A 25302-nucleotide genomic window follows, 5' to 3' on the forward strand; every position below is an offset into this window, starting at 1 on the left:
CTGGTGGTATAGGAATATTCCTTTCTACCCAAGGGGTATGAGGTAAGACAGGGAATTTCACAGGAGGGAAGAAGTCGGTTCTAAAATTTCCTCCTTCTTCTGCCGTCCACGCGAAGCCCTTTTCCTGAACATTCATGAAGTGATGCAACAATTTCCTTTCCTCTGGCCACAAGAATTCTTCAGAATGATTTTTGTCAATCCCTTCTTTCCTTTCGAAAGTGTATCTTTCCCCTGGAATAAACTCAGGTGGATGTTTTGACAATTCGGGAAGTTCTGCAAGTGGATCGCCTATAATATTCCTTTGAACTCGGAATTCTTCCGGCATGGATGCAAGTTGAGGTCTAACCTTCAAATGCACCGGTTTGTATTTCCCATAGACTGAAGCGTGTCCTGAAACTTGTTGAGAATACATTTTTCCTATGTTCTTCTCATCAACTTCAACTTCGGCGAAGTTGCCAGATCCGTGAGAATTCGAAATTCCACAGTCTAAGTCTATGTTATCCCGCCAAACACTATAAACGGCGTATCCATTCTCTTCCTGTGCACTCTGAAAACACTCTATTTTCTGAGCGACTTTTCCGTCTTTGAAATTAGCTTTATTAGCCAACATGAAAGCTTCTGCCAGTTCTTCCACTTCAAAGTGATGACCATCCGGCAATTTATATCCTTGTATTTCTATGTTTTTATCCTCGGTAAATATCAAACTAACAGCAACCTCTCCTTGATCTTCCAACAATTCCTCAAGGTTTACTGAAAATTTAATGTATCCGATTTTTCCTTGTTTTCATATTCCTTCCTTGACTTCGTGGACTCAGCATCTTCCGATCTTAACACCGGATTCCTGACTTTCGGACGGATTCGTTTCCCACTGCCTCTAGGATAAGTAGGAATAGTACATTTCACACCTGTATTAGGACAAGTGGCAATGATATGCTGATCCCCATCCTTGAAGTTCTCTACACTTGAGTTAGTCAAAACATCAAACGGACGTCCCAATAAAACTTGATACAGCGCATTATCAACTACATGAAGTTGAAGATAAACGGTTATTTCGCCGAACTTGAAAGGTACATTTCTCGCTAACCCTTTAGTTCTTTGAAGCTGGCTGTTTGCCGACTGCATCAATATATTAGACTCTGGGTCCCATGTTAGACCAAGTCCAACAGCCACAACTGTGTCAATTGCGACTATCTGCGATCCTCCGTCTGTGATGGCTTCTACTTCTTCCTTTGAACCGTTGATCTCCGGAAAAATACACCTGAGGGTGTCCATCACACGTGTGACTATCACCACTTTCTTTCCTTCTCCTGGAGGAAGGTCACTGATATATTGATCAACAGCGTCCTTATGCACCACTGAGCCTTCTTTTAGATGGCCTTGAGGTTCCTCTAGAACTTCGAAAGTCTGTGCGACTTCAACGTCCTCTGATATCGATAAATTCGGTATCCTCGCCGAAGTCTGGTAAAATGTCTCGTATGATGTTTTCCGTTGACTTAGCCTCATTGAAGAAAGCTTTCGCATTTCTTCTTAGAAGCCTACGATTCCTTATTTTCCTCATCAATGTCTTCTGTAATTCCGGTGATGCTTTAATAGCATGTTCCGCCGAAATTTCAACTTCCTGTTGCAAAATCCTTTCAGCAATATCATCTACTGCCTTCTGTTTTATGGATTTCCAGTCGTCATCAGACAAAGATTCCTTTGGCTTTACAGCCTTCCTGATTTCTTCCGATCGTTTAGAAACTACCCTTTCCTTTGAAGACTTAACCTCGCAAGGTTCATCTTTCCTAGGTAGAGCATAATCTATCGGCTGATAAATTCGTTCAACTGGTTCTAAGTGATCAAATGGTCTATCCTGAGGAATTTCTTCTTCCGAAATTTCCTCTATCCTTGTCTGTCCTGAAGACTTCGGCGAAGTTGCCGTATCTTCTGTAATTATTTCCTCCTCAGTTCTCATCTGAGGAATTTTATAGTACTTCGATCTATCAAAATTTTTAGGTGCTGAAATTACAACTTCTGGTCTTAATTTCCTTTTAGGCTCCTCCAGGGTCTTTTGGGTATCTGGGGCTCTAGAGTTTCTGCCCTCTTTATTTTGCCCTTTCATCGGATCTCCTAGTTTTTTGACCCTCCCAACTTCTTCATAAGAACCGCTAAAGCATGGGATTCATCTTCCCCAATTTCCTTAAGCGTTTGTTCCAACGCTAAGTGGAAATTTTTTACCACCGGCGGCTCCTCTTCTACTTCGTACAACATACTCTGAGCTGCTACAGAATTTGTTGCCATCCCTTTTCCTTGGCAATGGCTAACACCCTTTCTGCACGAGTAGGACCTGGTTCACCAAACCTCACGAAGGGAAGTTGGCTACCATCCTTCAACTCAATTCTTCCTTCAGCATTCCTTTTCAGAATTCCATCTTCAAGCATCTTCACTTGCTCTGGACAGTCCCTAGCAGTATGTCCTTCTTTAGTACAAAACCAGCACTGAAGATCATCAAGCCAATTTGACTTCACCGAAGTCTCGTTAGTGTTACGCTGCCTATCCGGCCTATCGTAAGATCGTTGATACTGGTTCCCATTATTTTGGTTACCATTATTTGCACCAACTTTCACCAACTTCATGACTTCGAGAAGTAACCGATTTGTATTTTCGGTTGCTTTACTCTGCTCGGAAACTTGATGTCCAAGTTTGCGAAGTTTCACATTGTATGTGTCCATCGACACTGATACTTTGTGCTCCCATTCATCCTTTATTTTCCTTTCCTGAGTCTCCGGAATTGGAGGGCGAACATACTGATCTGCAGTCTGATTTACACCATGAAGTCTATTTAATCCTTCCGGGGAGACACCTGAATAAGTATCTCACCCTGAAACTCCAAGTCCTGATGCATAAACACTTTGAACCATGGTAGCTGACATAGTGATGGCAGCTTCCTGGACTTCATCGATTGTCCAAGGGTCCTGACGCTTCTTGAGCTTTTCTGGAATGTCAGTGTCCCTTTGCATTTCTGACATAGCTCTCGCTACTAAATGCTTTCTAATCTCATCCGCAAATCTTGGTTCCAACATATTCAAATAATAAGAGACCAAGTCAATATTCGTAATCAGCGGGGGCATAGTATTCTTCAACTTCTTTGATTCCAAGTTGAATTCTCTATTAAACGCCGCTAATTTCGATGTATGACCGAACGGAATGTACTTCGCACGCTCACAGACAGCAAGAAGACGTTCTCTTGAACCAATCTTCCTATCCTGTGCTTCAGGAAATTCCTGAAGCAACTTGTCCTTGAACAACTCCCAGTCATAACCTCTTGCTGAAGCAATGACATCTTCGAGAAGTTCTCAAGTGGTCAAGTCCATCTGCGTCATCACGATGTTAATTTTTGCCTCATCATTTTCGATATTATTCCATCGAAAATAATCTTCTAGCGAAGTCAACCACGCTTCGAACGTTTCCGGTCGGTCTTTGTTAAAGACCTGCAATCTCATTTTGTGTTTGTCTGCTTTCAAGACTTCTCTAGCTTCTGCTGAGAGGTCCATCCATGACTGTTTCACTGGTCTACCCACATTATCCGGTGGATTATGTCCATCCGAAATTACTGAGTTTGGCATATTCACTCTACTCAATAAATTCAAATCTAAATCTAAGTCTTCTGTAAAAGTTTGAAAGGGATCTGTAAAATATTCCGGTTCTGAAACTGGAGTATTTGCTGGAGGTACCGGCGGTTCCGGTGTTCCTTCTCTAACTTCTAATGAAGCGGTTCCTGGTTCTTCGGTTTCTTCGCCGAAATTCCTTATTCTTTCAAAAACAGACACAGCCGAAGTAGTTGCTAAGGCTCTATCCTTTAATGAAGCAAGTCTGATACTATTAATCTCTTGTTGCAATTGTATATTTTCCTTTAGAAGAGCAACTTGCTTTTCTAATTCTTTTTCCTGTTGGATCTTAGAAATTCTATGTTCAGTCAATTCTAAGTGTCCTGCAGTGCTCGAAGTCTGCATTGATCTCGTTCACGAAGTGCTAACTGCTTTTCCCTTATCTGTCTTTTTAGATCTGGGTGCAATTTTGACAAGTACTTCGGTTTGATCTCAACCAAATGAACAATTGTACTTCTTAGAAGCAAACTTCTTCAAAGTGTACGGTTTCAAGAATCCTTTCTTTCCTAGTAATACCACCCCCTGCGGTGGTCACCAGATAATAACGCTTTGTAACACCACTAAATATGGCTAGCAAACACCTCAAGCACAAAGTGCGCAAACCAAAACCACACCAAGAAGAGTATACACAAGTGTAAGGGGTGGAGGTCGGTATTCTTAAGGCTTTAGTTTGCACTAAGAGGCACTAAGAAAGAGAGAATATAGGGATATTCGGTCTTTAAGGTTCAATCAAGTTTCTATTCCTTCTTATCAAATGACAAGACAAAACACTAATTCAATATTTCAACAATAAGGATTCAACAAAGCTTTTCTCCAGACTTCGCGATGTTCAAGTTCAAGTTCAAATTTCCGATCAAGTCCAAATGCAATTCCAATTCAATATAAATCCAAATTGACTTCAAAATTCCAAGTTCAATTCCAATAACAATCCAATCAAATCCAAATTGCAATAGGTCCAAATCAATCCAATCCAAATACAAAACACCAAACTTCGATGAAGTGAGGGGCAAAGGTAAAATCCTTGAGCTAGCACTAGTAGGTGAACTGCGTCTCTGCTTGTAGGCTGCTGGGGGGAAAATTCCTGCTACCCTCCCTCCTTATATACACTTTTCAAAATAAAATAATAAAAGTCCAAGATATGTAGTAAACTTGAGAATAATAATAAAATCCCTTTCAGTCGAACAGAAACTCGCCTAATCAGGCATAATACAAGAGGTTGTGCCAGAAACCATGAATAAAATAATAAGCCAAGAATCCCCTGTCTGTATCCATGTTACGATGACAGAGCCTAGACTTCCCGAGGTCTCCGAGTTGCCCACATATCCTTGGAAACATATCTCCTATGTCACCCTTGTCCTGTTGTCCTCTAAATAAGGAAAAGAACCAGTCGCTGTCCATGACATATTTCCTGTGTTCCTGTCTTTGGTAACAACTGTCATGTCAACCTCATGAGGTCTAGATTTCCTTTATTTTGGAATGTTGTAATTCTTTCCTTTTCCTATGACTTCATGGGAATTGGATATTTCTATCCTAAGTCCGCATGTAGGTCCTTTGTCCGATATATCCTTCGTTATTTTCTTTAAGTCTGAGTTGTCCAACAATACTTCGTGAAGTCAAAGCAAAGTGTTCAATAAATTCCCTATGTTTGCCCCAAGCATTCTGCAAGTGAGACGAGGCCTTCTATCCAAAATACGAAGGTTTTTAAGAGGCTGCTTCTTGAAGTTTCTACCGTTTTTGAAACCTCGCAAAGTCCCTCGTCTTTCCGATTCTGTACTTTTCGTACTGCTAAAGTCTCATGTAGAGGGTTGTGCTTTGACTAGTAGTTTGGGCTCACCCTAGTCCTACATTCCCTGATTTTATAACTCAAATGTTAATAAAATAATTAAAAATGTGCATATTAAGGCTAAATCTGATTTTCAGCGCAATACCATCCGAGGGATCATCCGAATTATACTTGCTATAAAGATAGCAAGAGAGTTGAGGTGCCTCAAGAACAATAGCCATGTGTCCAGACTCTTTGAGATACTTGGTATCACCTTATATTTGTTTGATTGTTCTGTAAAAATAGAGAATAAGCAACTGAGCAGATGTTAAACAGGCACTTACTCATTGTAACGTTTCCCGTGTCCCTTGTTGATCTATTTATGAAACGGGCAAGGGGCGAACTAGCATGAAACTGAGGGTGAAACAATGTTCTCTCATGGCCGCAAAGAGGTTCTTCATGCATCGTCTCTCGGATTCCGAGCTGAAATGAGAACAGTGAGTCAGTGGCAAAGATTAATAGAACGAAGCTTGCTTACAAGTGGAACTGATTCTTGAACTGGAGTTCTGGGTGACCGTCACTGATCCCAGCTGCGATAACATTTCCAATGTGCATATTGCTATCGAGGGCTCGCATGGCCCATTTAGTGCACCGAATGATGGGCTAGATTGCATCTGAGGCATCGTGCGCAAGGAATTCTTGCAATGGTTCAATGTCGCAGTCTCTGCCAAAAAAAAAATCAGCATATATATGCAACCTTAAAGTGAATGTACTGCAAAACGCGAAGATCCCTGAACAGAACAGCAACCTCCTTTGTCTCGTCGTCAACAGACTCCCTGCTGTAGTTATGGGAGCCTTGTAACAAAAGGCGAAGCTGCTGATAGCGATTGACCGCCTCATCATCATTGTATTCCAGCTCCAGTTCTGCTGGATGCTGCTGCTGAACTTGAGCTTGAGCTTGAGGAGGTGGCTGCAGAAGTTGTGGTTGAGGTTGGGGAGGTAGCTGTGGCCGTTGTGGTTGAGGTTGGAGAGGAGGTTGCTGAGTCAGCTGGGGTCTCAGTATCTGATAAGAAGCAGGTCGGCAGGGCTTGGTTTTCATGGTTTTGGCCATTGTAAGAGAAAGTAAGAGCCACAACACTAAGTCACAGCAGCAAAAAACCAGCACCAATCTCAGGTCTAAGCCGAGAGAGGGCAGGGGAATGGGGTACGAGTGATTGCAGGGATGTGGGAGGGAGGAAAGAATGAGTTACAACGCTAAGTCACAACGATAATCAGCACTAAGCCGGAGTCTCAGCACTAAGCCAAGAGAGGAGGGGAATGAGGAATGAGGAATGAGGGAGGATGGTGGTATGATGAGGGAGAGATGGTGGTGGTATGAGGTAGACTTACACACGGACCTTGAAACCCATATATAGATGTGACTGTTTGGTGTTTATATACAAATACAGCAAGAAAATGTAGCAAATGTAGCGGTATACAAAAACAAGAAAAATGTAGGGTTACACAACAAGAAAAGTCAAAACGTTGTAAATTAATGGAGTGTATGAGGGAGTAAGGGAGCCTGAGAGAACGCTGCATGGAAAATGGTAACATAGTGATAGAACAGAGCCTCTTCCAGCTTTCCCAGTTCCATATCCACCAGAGATTCAGTAATCTGGATGTCCAGCTGTTGCTCAACCAGTGGATCTTGTAGGCGAGGCGGTAGCTCTCCAGGCCCTCCTTTCCATCCCTTCATGATCATAAGTAGGCCCCAAAGTGCATGTCAATGACCAGAAGCGATGTTGAGGTCCTTTGAGCTGAAACCCATCTTCCCCTGTTCCAAGCTATGGGGAATCATGCTATATCTGAAATATAACATGGTCCTGATGACCATGACCTCGTGATCATGAAAAGAGGCCTCCATCTGATAGCAAATGCGATCCAAAGTGACCAATTCAAAGCGGAAGTTGATTTCGAAAAGCTCCCAAAGAACTTCCTTGACAATGGATGTGGGAATTGGCAACGAGAGTTCAGTACTGTTCCATTTGACTGGAGCTGCCATCAAATTTGAGAGATCGATGCTACTCTAGATTACAAGTCAGTAAAATCATCGTAAGGTTGGAAAGAAACGCACCGCCATTCCTCCGGAGATCAGACACTCCTGTAGCATCTTCTCCTGAGTCTTCCGGACCACTGATGCATGCATGTTTTCCTTCAATCCATGCACCTCCATCCCAAGAACTGCTCACCAGTCTTTCACCCTCAAGGGACGGAAAGTGGGGGATTGAAGCTGATAGAGGAGAACAGGGCATAGCTTCAGCCATGTCCTCAGGAAAGCTTCACAGGTAATTTCGTTAGCTGTCCCTGCGATGATGTTGGGGTCAGGAAGAGTGTATCCGTTATTGCGACCGTTCGGAGGTGGTGTATTTGGGTCAAAACCTACACCAGCACTTTGGGAAGCTACCGCCCATGGTTTGATATCCCAGGGCATCAATGGTGATTCAACGTCAACAAACTTGTTCTGTTCTATCTGCAGTTGCTTGGAAGACAATGGTTTGGCAAAAGGAGTGTGTCCTATGAATATGAGTACCTGAATGTTGTTTAGAACAGAAATACATACGATTTTTGGATAACGTTTTAATGGATCTTGATGGCGTAGAGGAGGAAGGAAGGGTATTGTTATCAGATACCGTAAACAAGGTCTTTTCCATGTCCATGTTTGTGGTGGAGAAGGGATGCATGAACGAAGCCATCACTCTATACCTCGATGTGTCATTGGAAAAGCCGTTGAAAACTTCAGGGTGAGGAGGTGACACATCATCGAACGACAGGCTAAGGCCTGTGTCCTGGAGAGGATAGCTTGTAGACATGTCAAGTTCGAGCCACTTATCCACCTGAGTCATGTCCTTCTTCTTGAGAGGTTGAACATACCAGACTGGGATTCCTGCAAGCATTTGAGTTTAACGCTCGTATGGTAGATATGTGACTTACCAGCCTTATAGCATCGCTCAACCACTTCATCTAAATCTGAAACTGCTCCCACCACATTTGCTGGCTTGGGTGGGGGTGCTTGTGGAGGCTCACGAAAGGGATGCTTGTACGTTCTGAGCCAGTCAACGCGTCCAACCAGTTCCAAGTAAACTCACTGGCAGAGAGAAAAGGTGATCACTGCTTCATTGAACAACGAAAAAGTGTCCAGGCGAGCGACAAGGAACTTGAGTGCAAAGATGTAGTTGTGAACATATTGATCCTTCCCCAACCCAGTTGAACCACTTGAACTTGAGTTGTCTTCATTTACCAGGACTGAAATCTTCCTGATAAACCTTTCTGCTGCCTCATTCATTGAACACTGCAAGGTTTCGGAGAGCTTTCCTAGTCCTCGCAATGGATCTGTTGGTGCTGCGGGTTCAAAATTGGACTCCCTCGGCATCTTCCAGGCAACAAGATGGGGACTTGAGGGATTTGCAGTAGAATAGAGTATGAGAGCAAGATGCTCAATGCCTCGTTTGATTGGTTGAGGATGGAAGACCGGATCGTCGAGGCCAAAGTGAAGGTTGCATAGTAAATGAATCGTTCGCCTACCCATGAGAGAATCGACCATGAATGGACAGTTGGGGGAGGTAACAAAGACACCTTGCTGCTCAAAAACAGTTCCAACTATTCCTTCACTTGATCGAATTTACTCCAAGCCAGTGGCAACACCAAGAGCCTTATTCAGCTTGTTCATTCTAACCAGTTCCTCATTCACCCTGACCTTCTCTCTGGCGAGAGCATTGTTCAACCTGTATTGATTCAGTATGAAGAATCGACAAACACAATAGAACGAAATGCCAGAACTAATCCAGCACTGAACGATGAGCACTAAGCCCATCATTTATCACGACAAACACAAGAGAATGCAAGAGAATGAAATGCCAGAACTAATCCAGCACTAGCGACAAGCACTAAGCCCAATCTCCAAATGAGCACTGAGCCTGCCCATTGGAAATGAAATGAAATAAAATAAAACAATACTTACTCTTATGTACCACGCTCGAGCATTGCCTCGAGCTCTCTTGTTGTCTGTTCCATCTTGGCCCTCTTGCTTGGATCCATAGCAAGCTAAAAGAATGTAAGTAAAGAATGTAAGTATAAGATAGAAAAGAAACAATAAAGAACTTACCTTGTATATTGACAATGGTGGAAGTTCAAGTTCAAGTTGACTGAATACAAAAAAGGAAATTAGCACTTGTGGGACTTTCGGACTTTCGGACCTATGGACTTAGAGGACTTAGACTCGAGCGTGATGGTGCATTACTAGTTACCAATCCCTCTCACCTCTCACCTTCATCTTTACCACTATCGCTCCCCTCCTCATCCCTCTCTATTCAATGTTTTCTCAGCTTAGTGCTGAAAAAAAGGCTGAACTGCTACAACTTAGCATTGTAGCAGGTGCTACTGGGGGTCTTAGTGATCTCCAGTTACTTGTTTCCTTTCCACGACCCGTTCCTTCCTAACTGTTTCCTCTGCAATCCATTCTGTTTCCTTTCCTGGGATCCTTTGGCTGAGGTCTTAGCGATCTCTACCTGCTGAGGTTTTAGCGGTCTTAGCGATCTCTTTGACCTCATTTTGGCCCTGAACTGCAACTCAAAACAAGATAGCTCTATTCTATTGATTCAGACAATACCGAATCTGCAATGCAGTCTTTGTGGAACAACAGACTTTCCAGCAGGTTGACATTTCAGTGGTCATCAAGTTTTGTGCCAGAAGAAACATCTAAAGTTGACGGGGGCAAAGAAGACAGATATACGTTCCCCATCTCCTTCTCCACTTATTCCACTTTCCAATAACCTTCCTGATCCACCCACCGTTCGTTCACCATCTCCAGATGAACTCCCCTCACTCGCTCAACATTTCTATGGCATGCCTCCAGATCCCTATCCTTCTTCCAATCAACCGCAAGCCAATCAGTCCACCACCGTTCGTTCACCGTCTCTGGATGAACTCCCCTTGCTCACTCAGCTTCTCTATGGCATGCCTCCAGATCCATCTCCTCCCAATCCACCACAACCGATACCATCTGCTCCTACTTTATCCCAAACTTCTCAGAGGCCAACATGTCAGAGAAAACTCCCTCCGTGTTTCGAGGATTATGATCTCAGCTTCAAATCAACCTACCTATCACAAGTAATCGCCGAATCTCAGCCTTCCCAGCCTCTTCATCATCGCTCTCTGGATCCGTCCCCCAAGCCATCTCCATCCCTGCCTTTGCAGGAACTAGGGACTCCCATCAATCGCTGGTGTACACCACAGCATGGACTGGGTATATACCAGATATATCACTTCAGATTACCTAGTCAGGATCCTGATGAAGACCTAACCATTGACAATCTTGTTGCGTCAAATACATTCGCTGAGCTTGCTGGAGACGCCAGAGAGGGACATGAAATGAACTGTTCAACATTAGAACCACTGCACCCAACTAGTGGGGTTTTAAGGCTTACGTGGCAAGCTAAACAATAGGGACCGCCAAGGCGACAAGATTTACTCAATGGTAAACACTTGCTGGAGAATACTGGGGGGGAGTTTGGAAGCGCTTGTAGCACACTGGAAAAGATACTGGGGCTGAGGACACTGGAATATTTGGGGGAACACTTGGGAACACTGAGGAGAGAGAGAGAAAAGTAGAAAGCACAAGAGACAAAACACAAATGGAGGGTTAAAATTACAAGGCTTGGGAAAAAGCTAGATACATGGTGGGTTTATATACTACTGAGCTATCTACATGGGGATAAGACTTAGCCAATAGGAAATAAGATGGAATAACTGGGAATGACTGGAATGAGTGTGAATGAGTGTGAATGACTGGAATGACTGGAATGACTGTAAATGACTGTGAATAACCAAATGTCAAGATTTCTAAAATGGCAAGGATGTCCAGGATGCCCAAAAAATCGATTTCTGGGGAATATTTGCAGCTGGACATGCCCTGGAAAGTGAACAATTCATGACAGGACGGCAGCCCTCTGACGTCTTTGGGCAGGTTGATGAAGTAGCGGCTGTCCCACCGTCATGCAGACCTCTTCCCAACACAGTCCAGCACACAGTTGACTGGTATTACAATGCCACGAACAGTGTCTTGTCCTATAAAGCGCTGGATCTTTTCATTGAAAATGTTATTCGACTGCCTGATTCTCCCCTTCCCACTTTGACGGATTCAAAACCCAGCGTGTACTACAGCACTTGGACCAGTACAGACGAGACAGTGCCCCCCCTGCCGAAGAAGAAAATATTCCCTCTTTCCTCCCTTTCCCTTACTTCCCAGGTTGGCGCTGCAGTTCAGTAGAAATCCCCCTTCCATGCAAGGGCCATGCTTATGGTTCAGAAAGTGATGCTCCGACATCTATATTCGACGAAATCTAATACTGAAACCCTCTAGATGCCATCTGAGGGGACTTTCAAGGTGCGATGTTCTATGACATGCACCTTAAGCCCTTCATCCAAATGTGGGATCCTGGCCCTCTCAAACCTGTCCAGAGGTTGTACTCGCAAGCCTACACCTCGGACAGGATGCGAGTGCTCGAGAAGGAAGTCATGTGGTCAGTACTGGATAACTGCGAGTACAAAGTGGTGGTTGTTGCCATTATGCACCATTCCGACTCCACCAACCTGACCCACTTAGGGACGGCATCGTTGTGGCCAGGCTACAAAATGTATGGCAACATGTCGAAGTATCTTCGACTCAATTCGTCTCAATTTGCAGTAAATCATGTTGTGTATGTGCCTAAGGTATGTCATTTTCAATCCCTTATATATAGTCTTTTCTCATTTCCCTAGTTTCCAGACTCTTTCCGTGCTGAGTATGAGAGGTTAGTTGACAAGACAGCTACAACAGAGGTCCTGTGTTACTGCAAGCAGGAACTCATCCATCTTGTCTGGGGTCTCCTGCTCAACAACCCCAAGTTTGTTGATGTGTACCTCAATGGGACATTAGAGCGATGTGCAGATGAAATCATGAGGTTACTATTCCCTTGCCTGTTCGCTCATTCAGCTGACTACATCGAAAAGTAAGTTTTTTTCTTCTTTTCTTTGTTTGAGCAAATCAGGCTAACATATATTATATTACAGTTATTTGCGTAGAGCTTGTCATTCGCCCAGTTTTTTTTGACAATAATAAAACCTTGTACATACTGAACGACTTGTTGAAATTCATCCCCTCCCTTGTCTCAAATCTGCTCCCTTCAGCACTCTGACTCCACCGGCCATCCTGTCCATCTTGTGGCCTCCATAAGTCACTTATCTGGTTGGCGGGCAATAAAAGAGGCCAGATAAAACCTGAATGGGTGCCAGTGGAGGCCGAGGAACTGAGCAGCCAGTGTGCACCGAAGGGAGCGGGTTCAGGGGAAGGAGAGATTTTATGTATTCTCAGTAAGTTGTTCGGTATGTACAAGTTTTATTATCTTCAAAAAAAATCCGGGAGTGACAAGGTGTCACAGATTTCACTATCTTATCCCTATCTAACATTTATCTTATCTGTGCCATGTGTTTATCTTATCTTATCACTAGATATTCCAAAGATGGAGTGGACCATTGGACTTGTTCTAGACCATTCTAGACACTTCAGATTGTAGATCAGGTCCAGGGGGAATTATGTTAGATCTAGATCGCACTAGTAACAGCCTTGGCAGGCTAGATGTCTAGATGTTGATCCTTGTTGCCAAGCATGCTTGGGCAACCCAGAGTACTATATATTTACTCAGTGTTACCCACTGCACCATATGGTTTCCCAGGCTTCACCATGTGGTTTCCCAGATTGTTGCTAAGGAACCATTGTTCTGGAATGTACCTGAAGTATTCCAATCAGACAATTACCAAGCACACCATGTGCTACTATTCAAATAGAGTATTAGAGGTCTTAGTATAGTATCTGGGGTCCTAGATAGAATTCATGTATATAAGCTAGACAGTCTGAGCCTTAGAGCCTCAGACTTAACAACATCTTTTGTCTTCATACAACATCTCTGTGCTCTCCATCTAAGCTTCACTGCTAATCTCCTTCTATCACTCTTCCATATCACATCAAGAAACTAGGTGAGTTGCAGATTTGTGATACAAGGTATATGCAAATAGCTGTAAAGAGTTCTTCTTGCAAGTATCAAGTTCCTATCAGAACATCTCTGCACATTCTGTTTAATCAAGAAGGAACATGTAGAGGAGCTGGGTACCCGAGCGAACAAGCAACGGATCGAACGAACACGCCGGGATACACCAGCGTGTAGGAACTGCATCGAAACAATCTGGAGATTGATATACGAGGAGTATCAGTGAGCAGCATGGTGGTTACAAAACGACTAAAAGGGACCTCTGAGCATCCACACAGAGTAAGTTCACAATGTATCATCTTATTCTCATCTTTTAACTGGTTGGTTTACCTAGAATGCCTTTTCAGAGTTGCTCCTTCAAACAGGAGACAACTTCTATGACCTTTTCGTTGCAGATTTGATGCACAAAATCACAGGAGTCATAGAGAGTATATTCAGGCATTTGAATCGAATCATCTACCAGGAAGACAAATCGAATACAGAGACCCTCAATAAAAGGCAAGGTTTCCTGCCTCTTGGCTTTGCTTAACAACTGATTTAACTATCAGATACCGCAATATTCCAGCTTTCGACAATGGAACGATTAGACTCTTTATCAACAACATAACCAAGATGAGGAAGTTTGCATGTAAGGACTTTGAAGATTTGATACAGGTATGCAACTGTTCATCTACATGATGCACGCCAAGCTCATCCAACTTTTAGTGTGCTATTCCATGTTACGAAGGACTCCTACTACCAGACCACAATGACATCATCCTGGATTTGCTCTGGGATCTAAATGTCGTCATTGCATATGCCTCCCTCCGTTTACACAGCAACTCCACCTTGGCCTCGCTCAACACCATGGTTACAGAGCTGGGTGACTCAATGTGTAGGTTTGTTAACGATACCTGCACCACATATGAAACTACAGAGATTCCTGAAGAAGCGGAGGAACGAAGAACTGCAGCTGCCAAGGCCAGAAAGAAGAAGAACAAGCGGAAGAGAGACGAAGAGGAAGACGACTTGCTTCCGAAGGAGTTCAACATGAGGACATTCAAGATTCATAACCTCGAGCACTATGTCTACTTTATCAAGAATGTTGGGAGTCTTGACGGTGTCTCAACGAGACCAGGAGAATGAGAGCATGTGCGGACAAAACAGCTTTTCAGCCACACCAACAATAACCATAACTATGTGTCACAAATTGCTTTCCATAGTCGACGCCAGCGGATGTTGTATCAGATGCATGTGAGCAACAACTTCGAGGAGCACCGCAGGGAGAAGAGGCCAGGAGTCTACAGAGTGCTGGATAAGGAGCGGCTGCCTCCTGGAAATCCAAAGGACCACTATTCAATAGCTTAGGGAGAGTGGTTCTACCTTGCTCTTGGTCCTTTCTGACAGCTTTACCAGGATGATCCAGCAGTAGAGGTATGTCTTCCGTTGATTTTTTTTTGTTTTTATACTTAACGGGATACAATACAGAATTTCTACGACCAATTACGCGCCCATCTCCTCGCCTGCATTCTCAAGACCACCAACTCTGAAGATTTTACTGTAGAAGACCTCTTGTCGATTTGTTTTGTGAAGGACAAGATCTTCACGCACAAGTGCTTCCACCTCCACTATAATATCTATGACATCCACTGCAAAGCCCACACCATCAGCGCTCAATTACATCCTGATGTCATGGTTCTCGCAGATGACGCAACGGCCAGGGAACAGGAACACCCTTACTGCTATGCAAGGGTCGTCAGAGTGTTTCATGCAAATGTCATCTATTGGCATCAAGATATGGCTTATGAGGATTCAGTGTCGCGTCATATGGATTTCCTCTGGGTTCGGTGGTATGAACTGGACACCTCCTCTGCACATGGCTGGCAGGCCAAGCGTTTCCCCCGAATCCACTTCCTACCCTCATCCGAGTACAACGCCTTCGGTTTCATCGATCCATCCACTGTATTACAAGGAGCATATATACAGCCATCATTTACACCTCGGATCTCCTTGCTCCAACATCCACTGCAAGAGTTTACAAGGGTGTAGTGAATGGGAAGTACGAGCTGGAGACGAAGGACTGGTGTAAATACCAAGTAAACCAGTAAGTTTTTTTTTTGCTTTCTGTTATAAAATCATCATTGACGTCCCTTGTAAATTTCCTGACCATGATATATTCATGCAATACCATGGAGGCGGTGTAGGACACCCCACCTGCAAATTCACCCACAACCTAGAAGCCAAAGCGATGTTCAAAGACTCCCCATTACCAGTATATGATTGCAACACCGGGATCATCATGGTTCGCTCCCTGTCCCTGATAGACGAGGTGCTGGATGAGATGGAAGAAGATGTAGCTGAAGAAGACAATCAGTTAGAAGAGGAGGACAACAATGATGAACTGTGGCCATCAGAAGAGTCCGACTCCTCAGAGGATCTATCTGCTGATGGCTATACCTCGCAGGACAACGACCTCGACAAACTCAAGGATTTTTGATGTTGTTTGAGGGACTTGTAGGGTAGCTGTACTGTCTCTTTTTTTTTTTTTTTTTGGTAGCTAGTTCATATTAATTCATAATGTCCTATGAAATTCATAGTAGTTTATATTTATTCATATATGTTTAGTTGTTCATATTCAATTATATTACATTGAATGTTTATATACATACATAAACCGCTGTGAACGCTCATATATGTACATGAATCCCCTGCTATTTTGCTGATGCACCCTTCGTATATGAAGGACTACATGGCTGGCAATAATGGAGTGGAGGACGTGTTCGATGCTACGAAATAATCAATGATCAGGCTCGAGGCCATGGATCGGGAACTTTTACTTACGCAGTGATCATGATTGTGAAACTGGTCTGGTGAACATGGAGGTCTGAATAGAGGAATCAGATGTACAGTATAAACACTTGATAAGAAAAATGAGTCACTGGCAGTTGAATAATGATCACAACGTTGATCAACGTCACCACTGCTCATGGTACTGAGTTTCTGGTATCCCTACAGACTGAGACAAAAGGAAGCCTCACTCAATATTAGTGCGTAATACACGAAGCCTGTAGATTTAAGCATTGTAGTCGAACACATTGTAATTTTCACTCACCCTCCTGGTAAACAACCCTCATGAGGTGCGATCTGCCACCACTTTGATTTGGTGGTACAAGTGTTCACATAAGCAAGAAGAGCAACAGAGCAACCACGAGCTCCTTACAGGCTTGAAGCTCGGGTATAGCCATCAGTATGGAACAGGCTTCAAAGACCTTCAGCCTCCTTCAACAACCCTCTGAGAAGATAGCCACAAACTGGCATCAAAGACGATCAACGTGATCCAACTCATGTAAAGGTCTTTGTTCTTCGACGAACAAAAACATCCTCAAAGTTGTGCCATGCTGGACATACAGAGTTCGGGACCTATAATGTATTCTGAGATGTGAGTGTGTAGAACTGTTCTTCATAGAAGAAACTGACATTGAACCCCCCCTAAAAACCTCACAAAGAAGAGTAATGAAACAATAAAGCATGGGGGCTCCAGCGAAACCCCCAATGCCAGAATAGAAGGTTTATTCAACCAGACTGCCCATACCCGCATTGCAAGGATGACTAAAATTGGGAATGTAAGGGTTAAATGAGAGAGTAGAGTGAATGCATGAAAGGTATATCCCCATAATCTTACTCCCTGCACGTGTTTCATCGATTAATAGGGATCTACCTCAAACAAACCGTCGAAAAGCCATACATGCACAGATCTTATAAGTGATTGCACATAATTTTATGTCGGACGGGCCCAAGATGTCTGTTTTACATAGAATCAGTAAAATTATGGAAAGGAGTAACAGCGATACCGGGTGTACTGACAATATGTATCCACAATAATCTGATCCCACAACAGTATGTACCTCTTGCAAACTGTCAACCAAAGACGAGTCAGTCACAGGAAACCTGTTGAGATAATGGGGGGAATGCATGTGAACGAACAATTCATCCCGAACTATCTCCAACACATCCATATCCTGAAGTACTATCTCAACCATTCGGATGTTTAGATATGGGAAGAACGGTGGAACAATTGAACTATCCAAAATCCTTGGATAGGCTCTATAAGACCCCAAAATAAGTGTGACATCAATACAAAGAACATAGAATGAGATCCACAGTTGGACTGCCCAAAACGCCAACTATGACATGTGATGACTCAAATTTCGCCCGGCAAACATCATACAATCAGGATTACGTGCAGATCAAGTGTCGCAGGACCCCATGAACAAAATATACCTGATCCTAGTACTTGATGGAAGGAGACCGACTTAAGTGATAGTTATTACACTGATCAGTAATGCCCCTGTCCAAGTGTGCCAATCCAAGCGGAGGTTATTTGGGTTTCATTGAGAACATGATCGGTGACAAACTTCAATTGGCAGCAAAGTCATTGTTCCAGCTGCCACGGAGATATCATGAATGGATGTTCAGAGGCCTTGGTCTGGGTTTCAGACTAGTCCAGCAGTCAAAGTGAACCTAATATTCTGATCGACTTTCATAATGGAAGGAAGCGGTGGCAAGTAGGGATGAGCTTGATCAAAATCCACACGAAGAAGTGAACAACTGGATGGTGAGAGTTATGTGTGGCAAGCACATGGGTCCGTACGATATAGCAAATTGACAACTCTCCCTTAGCTTGAGATTGAAACTCAGGACAAGGGGAATTGTACCAGGGTAAAAGCAGATTGAGGAGGATATACATGAACCAGGGAAGCGAACCGAAGATCAGAGAAAAGATGTGAATATTGACAGTTCTAACTTCTAAGTCAAGAAGTGAGTATCAGACAGGTAAAGGAAGAAGATGCGTCGAATGAAAGTCTAAGGAAATTTCACATTATCAACGATAGCCGGTCTCGGCATCACAATTTCTTTGGTTTTCAGGTTCAGTATCGGATCGCAAGACGTTCGGAGCGAACAGGACCTCAGTGTTCTCGAGCTCTTCTATCATCGTTATACCATTCAACATGTCCCCATTCTGCACATAAGCCACTTTTCGTATGTGAAGAACTACATGGCTGGCAAGAATGGAGTGGATGACGTGTTCAAGCCTATGAAATCGAATAAATATTCAGATTTGAACTCCATGAATGTGGGAATACTTACGGAGAGACCATAATCACAAAACTGGACTGGTGAGCATAGAACAGAGGAATTAGATGTACAGTATAACTCTTGATAAGTGAAGCAAGTCACCGGCAGTCGGAGAATGATCACAATGTTGATCAATGATGCCACTGTTGATAGCCTGAGCTCCTGGGGTCCCGATAGACAAAAGGAAAACCTCACTGAAGATTGACGCATAGTATATGACGCCTAATATGGTGTCAATTTGATCATTGCACTCGAACACTTTTTTTTTCTTCACTCACCATCCTGATAGACAACCTTCATGAGGTTTGATCTGCCGCCTCTCCGATCTGGTCATACATGAGTTCATAAACGGAAAAAGGATGAAAGGATTGCAAGCTCCTTACAAGCTTTGAGACCAGGTATAGCCATCAGTATGAAACCGACTGTGATGAGCTTCAGCCTCACTGAATCTCCAGAAAGGTAGCCACAAACCGGTATTAATGACCATCAACATGCTCCAACTGACGTAAAGGTCCTTGTTCTTCGACGAACAAAAACATCCTTGAGGTTTTAGCATGCTGAGCATATGGAGTTCACGACCTGATGTATCCTAGGATGTAAGTGTGGCTTCGTAGGAAGTGTTCCCCTGAGAAAAACTGACATTGGATTCCTCTTACAAATCTGACGAAGAAGAGCAGTGCAGGAATTGAGACTGACGCTGCCAGTGTAACCAACATAACCATAACAGAAGGCTTATTCACCCAAACTGCCCATATCCGCATCGCGAGAATGACTAGAAATTGGGACATAAATCCATATGGAATGTGAGAGTAGGGTAAAGGTGCGTACATTCCGAAAGGTGAATCCCTATAATTGTACTCCCTATCGCACCAATTAATATGAATCTACCTCAAAAAATTGTCAAAAAGCCATACATGCACTCATCTCATATGTGATCTCACATGATTTCGTGTCGGACGGACCCAGGATGTCTATTTTTTATTGCAGAGTCAGTGAAAGTGTGGAAATCTGTAGCGACGGTAGACTGACAATATGTATCCATAATAATCCGATCCCACAACGGTAGGTACCTCTGTACAAGGTACATCAGGTTGAACACCACTGATGATATCTTGACTGGCCGATTGCGAGGATTGAGAGCTGCCCACACATACTTGAATTCGACATTCAAATTGAGAAGAACATCATAAGCGAAAAGTGTTCCTGCAGCGACTAAATGTGTGGTTCGTGACTTGTAAGTTGCCAAAGGAGGACACAGTGTTCAAAGTGTAGCATACCTTGGGCAAACTGTCAGGATACGAGTCAGTAGGAAAACTGTTAAGATTATGGAGGGAACTCACGCGAACGAACAATCCATCTCTAACTGCCTCCAGCACGGTGTCCACATCCGGGGTTATCTGAACTGTCATGGGGATTTTTGGACACGGAAAGAAGGATGAAACTGCTCAAGATCATGGGCCGGCCCTATAAAAACCCTCCCAAATGCATTTGACATCAAGTATGGTTGCAGAGATAAACCGAAGAAACAGAGATGACCGTAAAATCAAATGTGCGGACAACATGATGGAGCCATGCCTTAAACCTGCCCTCAAGTTGCGTAACCTTGATTGTGTTTCGGCATATCTCCAAATAGACGTGGAAACCTACCAGCTTGAAGTAATAATGAGGTTTTTCGGCAGGGTTTTGGATTTCAAATAGCCATATTGAAGCTGTCACTGAAGCTTTGATGTACTGTACTCGTCCGTCTGACACTGGTTTCTTCAAGTGGAGTTTTGAACAGCACTCCGGGTTTATCTTTTAGCGATCGGCATCAGTTTGTTCGTACATGAGGGATGCCCAGGTTGAGGTCTAGATTGATCAATGATGAGGACATTGGTAAAAATATTCCAGTACCAGCTATTTTTCGTGATTCGAGATTTCGTTTGGAGTCTGGACAGGTAAAATATCAGCGAAACCGTACAATTGAAGATCCAATAATCAACCGGGAACTTTCAGATCATAGGAAATCTTCCGAGATGGAACAGAGAACTCACCCGAGCGAAGCCCTTGTCCTGAAAAGTGAGCTTCAGACATGTCTTTCAATTAGCTTGAAAAGAAAGAGAAAATTCAGCTGATTGAGCGTTCCTGCAGTAAATATAACCATAAATCGGACTTGGAGACGTCGTGAATTGAGGTGCAGAGCGGGAATCAAAGAGGACTGGGAGTACTATTATCGTGCCATCATAATGGAAGTAAGCAGTGACACAGTATCTGACCCGATACCCACTGTGAATCAAACGGCAATCGGAGGATTAAGATTAGTATTATGAAACTTTGGATGGAAGGACAGCAACACGGCGACATGAATAGGTTGCCCCCGGGCGATAGTGAGGATACCGATGAACGTTACTACCAGACCTGCGCTGCGGCCTTGCAGAAAAAGTTATGCGAAGCACTCGGCCCCACTGCTTGTTTGTCCCCCAAAAGCCAACCTTGAATGTCTTGTCGGTACCATACAGAATTGATGTGATCGAAACTCACCCTCACCCACCGAGGACAACGGGAATCATACCGGGGTAAATTGGAAAGATGTACACCCCGCAGGGGTAGTGAAATCAAAGATTGCGTATGAACCCATGCGACGGACAAGATGAAGGACGGAGGATCAAACCGAAGTATAGATAACAGTAAAGGCCACATATGTACGGACACAAGACGTATAAACGAGATACATAAAAAAGGATGTATATGTAAGGGTAACTTGTTCCGAGAATTGTTACACAGGTTACAGATAAGTCAGGAGTTGAGTCACAACAGATAGTAAAGGAGGAGAAGTGCATCGATAGAAGAAAGAAATCACCAGAATACCAATAATAATGATGGGTCTTGTCGCCTTTCGGCATATCTTCAAGCTCCCTACCTTCCTTGGTTTTTGAGTTCGGTGTCGGATGGCAACACATCTGAAGGAAACCAGACTTCGGTGTCTCCGGTGGCGAGTTCTTCTGTCGTCACTCCATCCACTGAGTTCCCAATCTGGCTATAAGCTTGTGGAGCCACTTCTCGTATGTGAAGGACTACATGATTGGCAATAATGGAGTGAAGGACACGTTCAAGGCTACAAAATAAAATCAATGTACCAATCCAATCTCTATGAATGTGGAATACTTACGGAGAGATCAAAACAAAACTTGACTGATGCACATGGAACACAGTGGGTGCTCGGGGTCATATCCAGAATGGGACGATTGAAGAGGTGACCCCGGAGAACATGACCGACATCCAGTTCGCCTCGAACGTGTTGCGATCCAACACCGAACCTGAAAATCAAGGAATATGTAAAGATTTATAAAGGAACGTTGAGAGTCACCCGTGCCAATGGCGACCGCGCATCCTTGATGATCTGGCAATTTCTCTCCGAGTTCGCGTTTTCTCCTTTAAACAATTCTCGGAGCTATTTACTTCTACCCCCCTGATGTACATACTCAATCTACCCCGTTACAATTCCCGCTGTCCCAGAGCTTCTTTAATCGCCTTCAATTCTGTTCTTCGGTTCATGTCCTGATAAAAACCCTTCCGGTCGTCAGCTTCATTCCATCTTGATCATATGATCATAGGGGCAGATATCATTTACTACAAAATTTTAATGCCTTTTCACCCGGACTCGATTAGATTGAGACAGCACAAGCTTACCTTACCCCAGACGGTGATATCGCTGATGAATGTAATGATCAACATGATTCTGTCCGTGAGGTAGTCGTGTCTTGGTTCGACTTTGCGACTGGACTTTCGGTATGTGACCTTCCTTCACTCATACTGACCTTGCCTACATCATCTAGTAGTGACCCCCGAGTAATAGTATCTCCGGACGTTTATACAGGAGCTAGAAGAAAAATATCTTCGCTGAGCTTTCAGCATGCCGCGTTTTTGCCGCGTGTAGACTTCAACCTGCCGGTCGGTCTCGGCGAGCTCATCCTGCCACTGCTTCATTCTGGTATGATTACAATCACAATATTGGGTCCACTACCGGACCACTCTGAAACCCAGACCAAAATGTCCACTCACGGTGTTTCTGTGGCTATGTCTGCCAGCTGGAATGCTGGCTTTCCTGATCGAAAAAGACTTTTTGGGTCGACATGTCCGACTCCTGTGACATGTGAAGAAAAAAACTATCATTCCCGGTCGGACTCGGAAGTTATCCAAACTTGAATAGTACTCTGTACGATTGCGCCGGTATTCTACCTGTCCGAAAACAATAAAACCATTCAAACTTTCACCTGAACTTGAATCGGCACCAAATCGGCACACCTAGTGATGCATTGTAATTATCATTACGATCCATGAGTTGCCGACAGCGAAAGCCGTGTAGGAGTCACGTAATCCTGATTGCATGTGGCGTTGCCTTTGCGAACCTGCCCTAAAGTCCAATACTTCCTCGAAAATTCCTCGGAATTCTTGATTCGGATCTCTGTTTCTTCATTCTATGATCCTTGGAACCATAATTGATGTCAAACTTAATATTATTTGGCGGGGTCTTATAGGGCCTATCCAGGGATCTTGCCAGGTAGTTTGTTCCACCTTTCTTCCCGTATCTTGACATCCGAATGGTTGAGATACTTCAGCATATGGATGTGTTGGAGAGAATTCGAGACGAATTGTTCCTTCGCGTGAGTTCCCTCCGTTATCTCAACAATTTCCTATTCACTCGTCTTTGGTTAACAGTTTGCGAGAGGTACGGTACCTTTTTAAAATTTCGTGCCGCTCCTCAGTTAACAACATACCCTCATAAACTAAACGTTTAGTTGTTGCAGGACCACTTTGCACCTACGACATTCTCCTCAATTTAGATGTCGAAATCAAGTATGTCTGGGCAGCTCTCAATCCTCGAAATCGGTCGATCAAGATTGGGCCTGTGGTGTTCAACTTGGTATACCTTGCACAGAGGTATCTACCGTTGTGGGATCGGTTTATTTTGGCCACGTACGGTCAGTCCACCTACGCTCCTATTTTCCATCTCGATTCCAAAAATAGACAGCTTGGGCCCGTCTGACACGAAAACATGTGTGGTCACTTACAAAATGAGTGCATGTATGCGTTTTAGAAACCTTTCTTGAAGTAGATTCATATTGATCAGTGGGATTCATGTAGGGAATACGGTTATAGGGTTAGTCCTTTCGGAATGTATGTTCTTTCACCGTCCTAGTCTCGTTTTTCTCTGATGTCCTGTTCGATAGGCATCCTGGCAACAAGGATATGGGCTATTTGGGCAGATAAACCTTCCGTCCGTGTTGTGTTGGTCGGATTGGCACTGATATGCTCGATTTCTGCTGTGCTCTTCTTCGTGCGATTTGTAACTGGAGTTCAGTGTCAGTTCCTCTCTTCCAAACACTTCCTAAGAGCCGTCACTCACATCCCAAGATGTATTAGGCCCCAAGCTCGATATGCCCAGCACGGTACAGCTTCACGGGTGCTTCTGTTCAATGGGGAGCAAGGAGCTCTACCTGCCCTGGAGTATGTTGATGGTTTTTAATACCGGTTCGTGGCTACGTTCTCGGAGGGTTGAGGAAGCTGAAGTTTTTTGAAGCCTGTTGCATACTGATGGCTATATCTGGGCTTCAAGTTTGTAAGTAGCTCACGGTTCCACTCTTGCTCTTCTCTCATGTACCACTAGATCGCAGAGGTGGGAGATCGAACCTCATGAAGGTTGTTTACCAGGATGGTGAGTGAAAATTTACACGTCTCCGACACAATGCTTACATTTTTTTACACCATATTGAGGCCTCGTGTACTACGCGTTAATCTTGAGTGAGGCTTCCTTTGTCTACGGGCATACCAGAAACCCAATACTATGAGCAGTGGTGACGTTAATCAACGTTGTGATTATTATTCAGCTGCCGGTGACTCGCTTTATTTGTCGAGCGTTATTGTACATCTGATCTCCTGTCGAACCCCCGTCTCCACCAGACCAATTTTGTAAACGTGGTCGCTCCGTAAGTAAAGCTCCCAATCCATGGCCTCAAACATGGAAATTTATTCTATTTCGTAGCATCGAACGTGTCCTCCACTCCATTATTACCAGCCATGCAATTCTTCACATACGAAGAGTGGCTGCTCGGCGTTATATCCAGAATGAGACGATTGGAGAGCTCACCCTTGAAAACACCGAGATCTGCTTCGCTTCGAACGTGTTGCGATCCAACACGGAACTTGAAAACCAGGAAATATAGGGAAATTATAAGTCAACCGTGATGGCGACCGGCCATCCTTGATGATCTGGTAATTTCTCTTCGAGTTCGCGTTTTTTCCTGAACTTGATTATAACCATTCTCGGAGCTATTTACTTCTACACCCCCTGATGTACACATTCTCAATCTACCCCGTTACAATTCTCGCTTCCCGCAAGTAAATAGAAACCGGAGTCAAAAATCAAAGAAGACGAAGTGATAGGGGTACGACGTGCGAATTACTTTCCTTAACAGCCTTCAATTTTGTTCTTCGGTTGTCCCGATAAAAAAAACCTTCCGATTGTCATCGAAAGTCACTGCTTCATTCCATCGTGATCATATGATCATCGGGGCGGATCGTTTACTACAAAAGTTTAATGCCTTTTCACCCGGACTCGATTGAATCCAGACAGCACAGGCTTACCTTCCCCTAGACGGTGATATCGCTGACGAATGTAATAATCATCGTAATTCTGTCCGTGAGTTAACGTGGCTTGGTTCGATTTTGCGACCGGACT

The 25302-nt window shown here is 43.8% G+C and overlaps 9 protein-coding genes across 9 annotated transcripts; 5 read left to right on the plus strand and 4 right to left on the minus strand.

Moving 5' to 3' along the window:
* Positions 1 to 6072: 6072 nt before the first annotated feature.
* E1B28_010662 (uncharacterized protein) lies at positions 6073 to 7150 on the minus strand (the record flags this gene model as incomplete). The annotated part of the gene is made up of 3 exons (XM_043155639.1): positions 6073 to 6133; positions 6183 to 6457; positions 7001 to 7150. The coding sequence occupies 3 exons, from the start codon at positions 7148 to 7150 to the stop codon at positions 6073 to 6075; spliced, it is 486 nt and encodes a 161-aa protein (XP_043008111.1).
* A 21-nt stretch (positions 7151 to 7171) lies between these two features.
* On the minus strand, positions 7172 to 7621 carry E1B28_010663 (uncharacterized protein; the record flags this gene model as incomplete). The annotated part of the gene is made up of 2 exons (XM_043155640.1): positions 7172 to 7474; positions 7523 to 7621. 2 exons carry the CDS (start codon positions 7619 to 7621, stop codon positions 7172 to 7174), a joined length of 402 nt encoding a protein of 133 aa, XP_043008112.1.
* A 12-nt stretch (positions 7622 to 7633) lies between these two features.
* Positions 7634 to 8989, minus strand: E1B28_010664 (uncharacterized protein; the record flags this gene model as incomplete). Its single annotated transcript, XM_043155641.1, has 4 exons — positions 7634 to 7962; positions 8009 to 8332; positions 8380 to 8482; positions 8558 to 8989. The coding sequence occupies 4 exons, from the start codon at positions 8987 to 8989 to the stop codon at positions 7634 to 7636; spliced, it is 1188 nt and encodes a 395-aa protein (XP_043008113.1).
* A 769-nt stretch (positions 8990 to 9758) lies between these two features.
* Positions 9759 to 10890, plus strand: E1B28_010665 (uncharacterized protein; the record flags this gene model as incomplete). The annotated part of the gene is made up of 2 exons (XM_043155642.1): positions 9759 to 9837; positions 10124 to 10890. The coding sequence occupies 2 exons, from the start codon at positions 9759 to 9761 to the stop codon at positions 10888 to 10890; spliced, it is 846 nt and encodes a 281-aa protein (XP_043008114.1).
* Positions 10891 to 11871: 981 nt separating this feature from the next.
* On the plus strand, positions 11872 to 12438 carry E1B28_010666 (uncharacterized protein; the record flags this gene model as incomplete). The annotated part of the gene is made up of 2 exons (XM_043155643.1): positions 11872 to 12156; positions 12205 to 12438. The coding sequence occupies 2 exons, from the start codon at positions 11872 to 11874 to the stop codon at positions 12436 to 12438; spliced, it is 519 nt and encodes a 172-aa protein (XP_043008115.1).
* A 1643-nt stretch (positions 12439 to 14081) lies between these two features.
* E1B28_010667 (uncharacterized protein) lies at positions 14082 to 14594 on the plus strand (the record flags this gene model as incomplete). Its single annotated transcript, XM_043155644.1, has 2 exons — positions 14082 to 14123; positions 14175 to 14594. 2 exons carry the CDS (start codon positions 14082 to 14084, stop codon positions 14592 to 14594), a joined length of 462 nt encoding a protein of 153 aa, XP_043008116.1.
* Positions 14595 to 15627: 1033 nt separating this feature from the next.
* Positions 15628 to 15945, plus strand: E1B28_010668 (uncharacterized protein; the record flags this gene model as incomplete). The annotated part of the gene is made up of 1 exon (XM_043155645.1): positions 15628 to 15945. The coding sequence occupies one exon, from the start codon at positions 15628 to 15630 to the stop codon at positions 15943 to 15945; it is 318 nt and encodes a 105-aa protein (XP_043008117.1).
* Positions 15946 to 18330: 2385 nt separating this feature from the next.
* Positions 18331 to 19993, minus strand: E1B28_010669 (uncharacterized protein; the record flags this gene model as incomplete). The annotated part of the gene is made up of 13 exons (XM_043155646.1): positions 18331 to 18541; positions 18597 to 18622; positions 18687 to 18727; positions 18780 to 18806; positions 18863 to 18910; positions 18968 to 19006; positions 19056 to 19163; positions 19225 to 19356; positions 19413 to 19445; positions 19499 to 19555; positions 19614 to 19796; positions 19862 to 19871; positions 19925 to 19993. 13 exons carry the CDS (start codon positions 19991 to 19993, stop codon positions 18331 to 18333), a joined length of 984 nt encoding a protein of 327 aa, XP_043008118.1.
* A 3171-nt stretch (positions 19994 to 23164) lies between these two features.
* Positions 23165 to 24090, plus strand: E1B28_010670 (uncharacterized protein; the record flags this gene model as incomplete). The annotated part of the gene is made up of 6 exons (XM_043155647.1): positions 23165 to 23227; positions 23283 to 23292; positions 23363 to 23545; positions 23592 to 23648; positions 23709 to 23741; positions 23795 to 24090. The coding sequence occupies 6 exons, from the start codon at positions 23165 to 23167 to the stop codon at positions 24088 to 24090; spliced, it is 642 nt and encodes a 213-aa protein (XP_043008119.1).
* Positions 24091 to 25302: the final 1212 nt, after the last annotated feature.

This window comes from Marasmius oreades, chromosome 6 (genome assembly GCF_018924745.1).
Source record: "Marasmius oreades isolate 03SP1 chromosome 6, whole genome shotgun sequence".
In the NCBI taxonomy this organism is placed as follows: Eukaryota; Fungi; Basidiomycota; class Agaricomycetes; order Agaricales; family Marasmiaceae; genus Marasmius; species Marasmius oreades.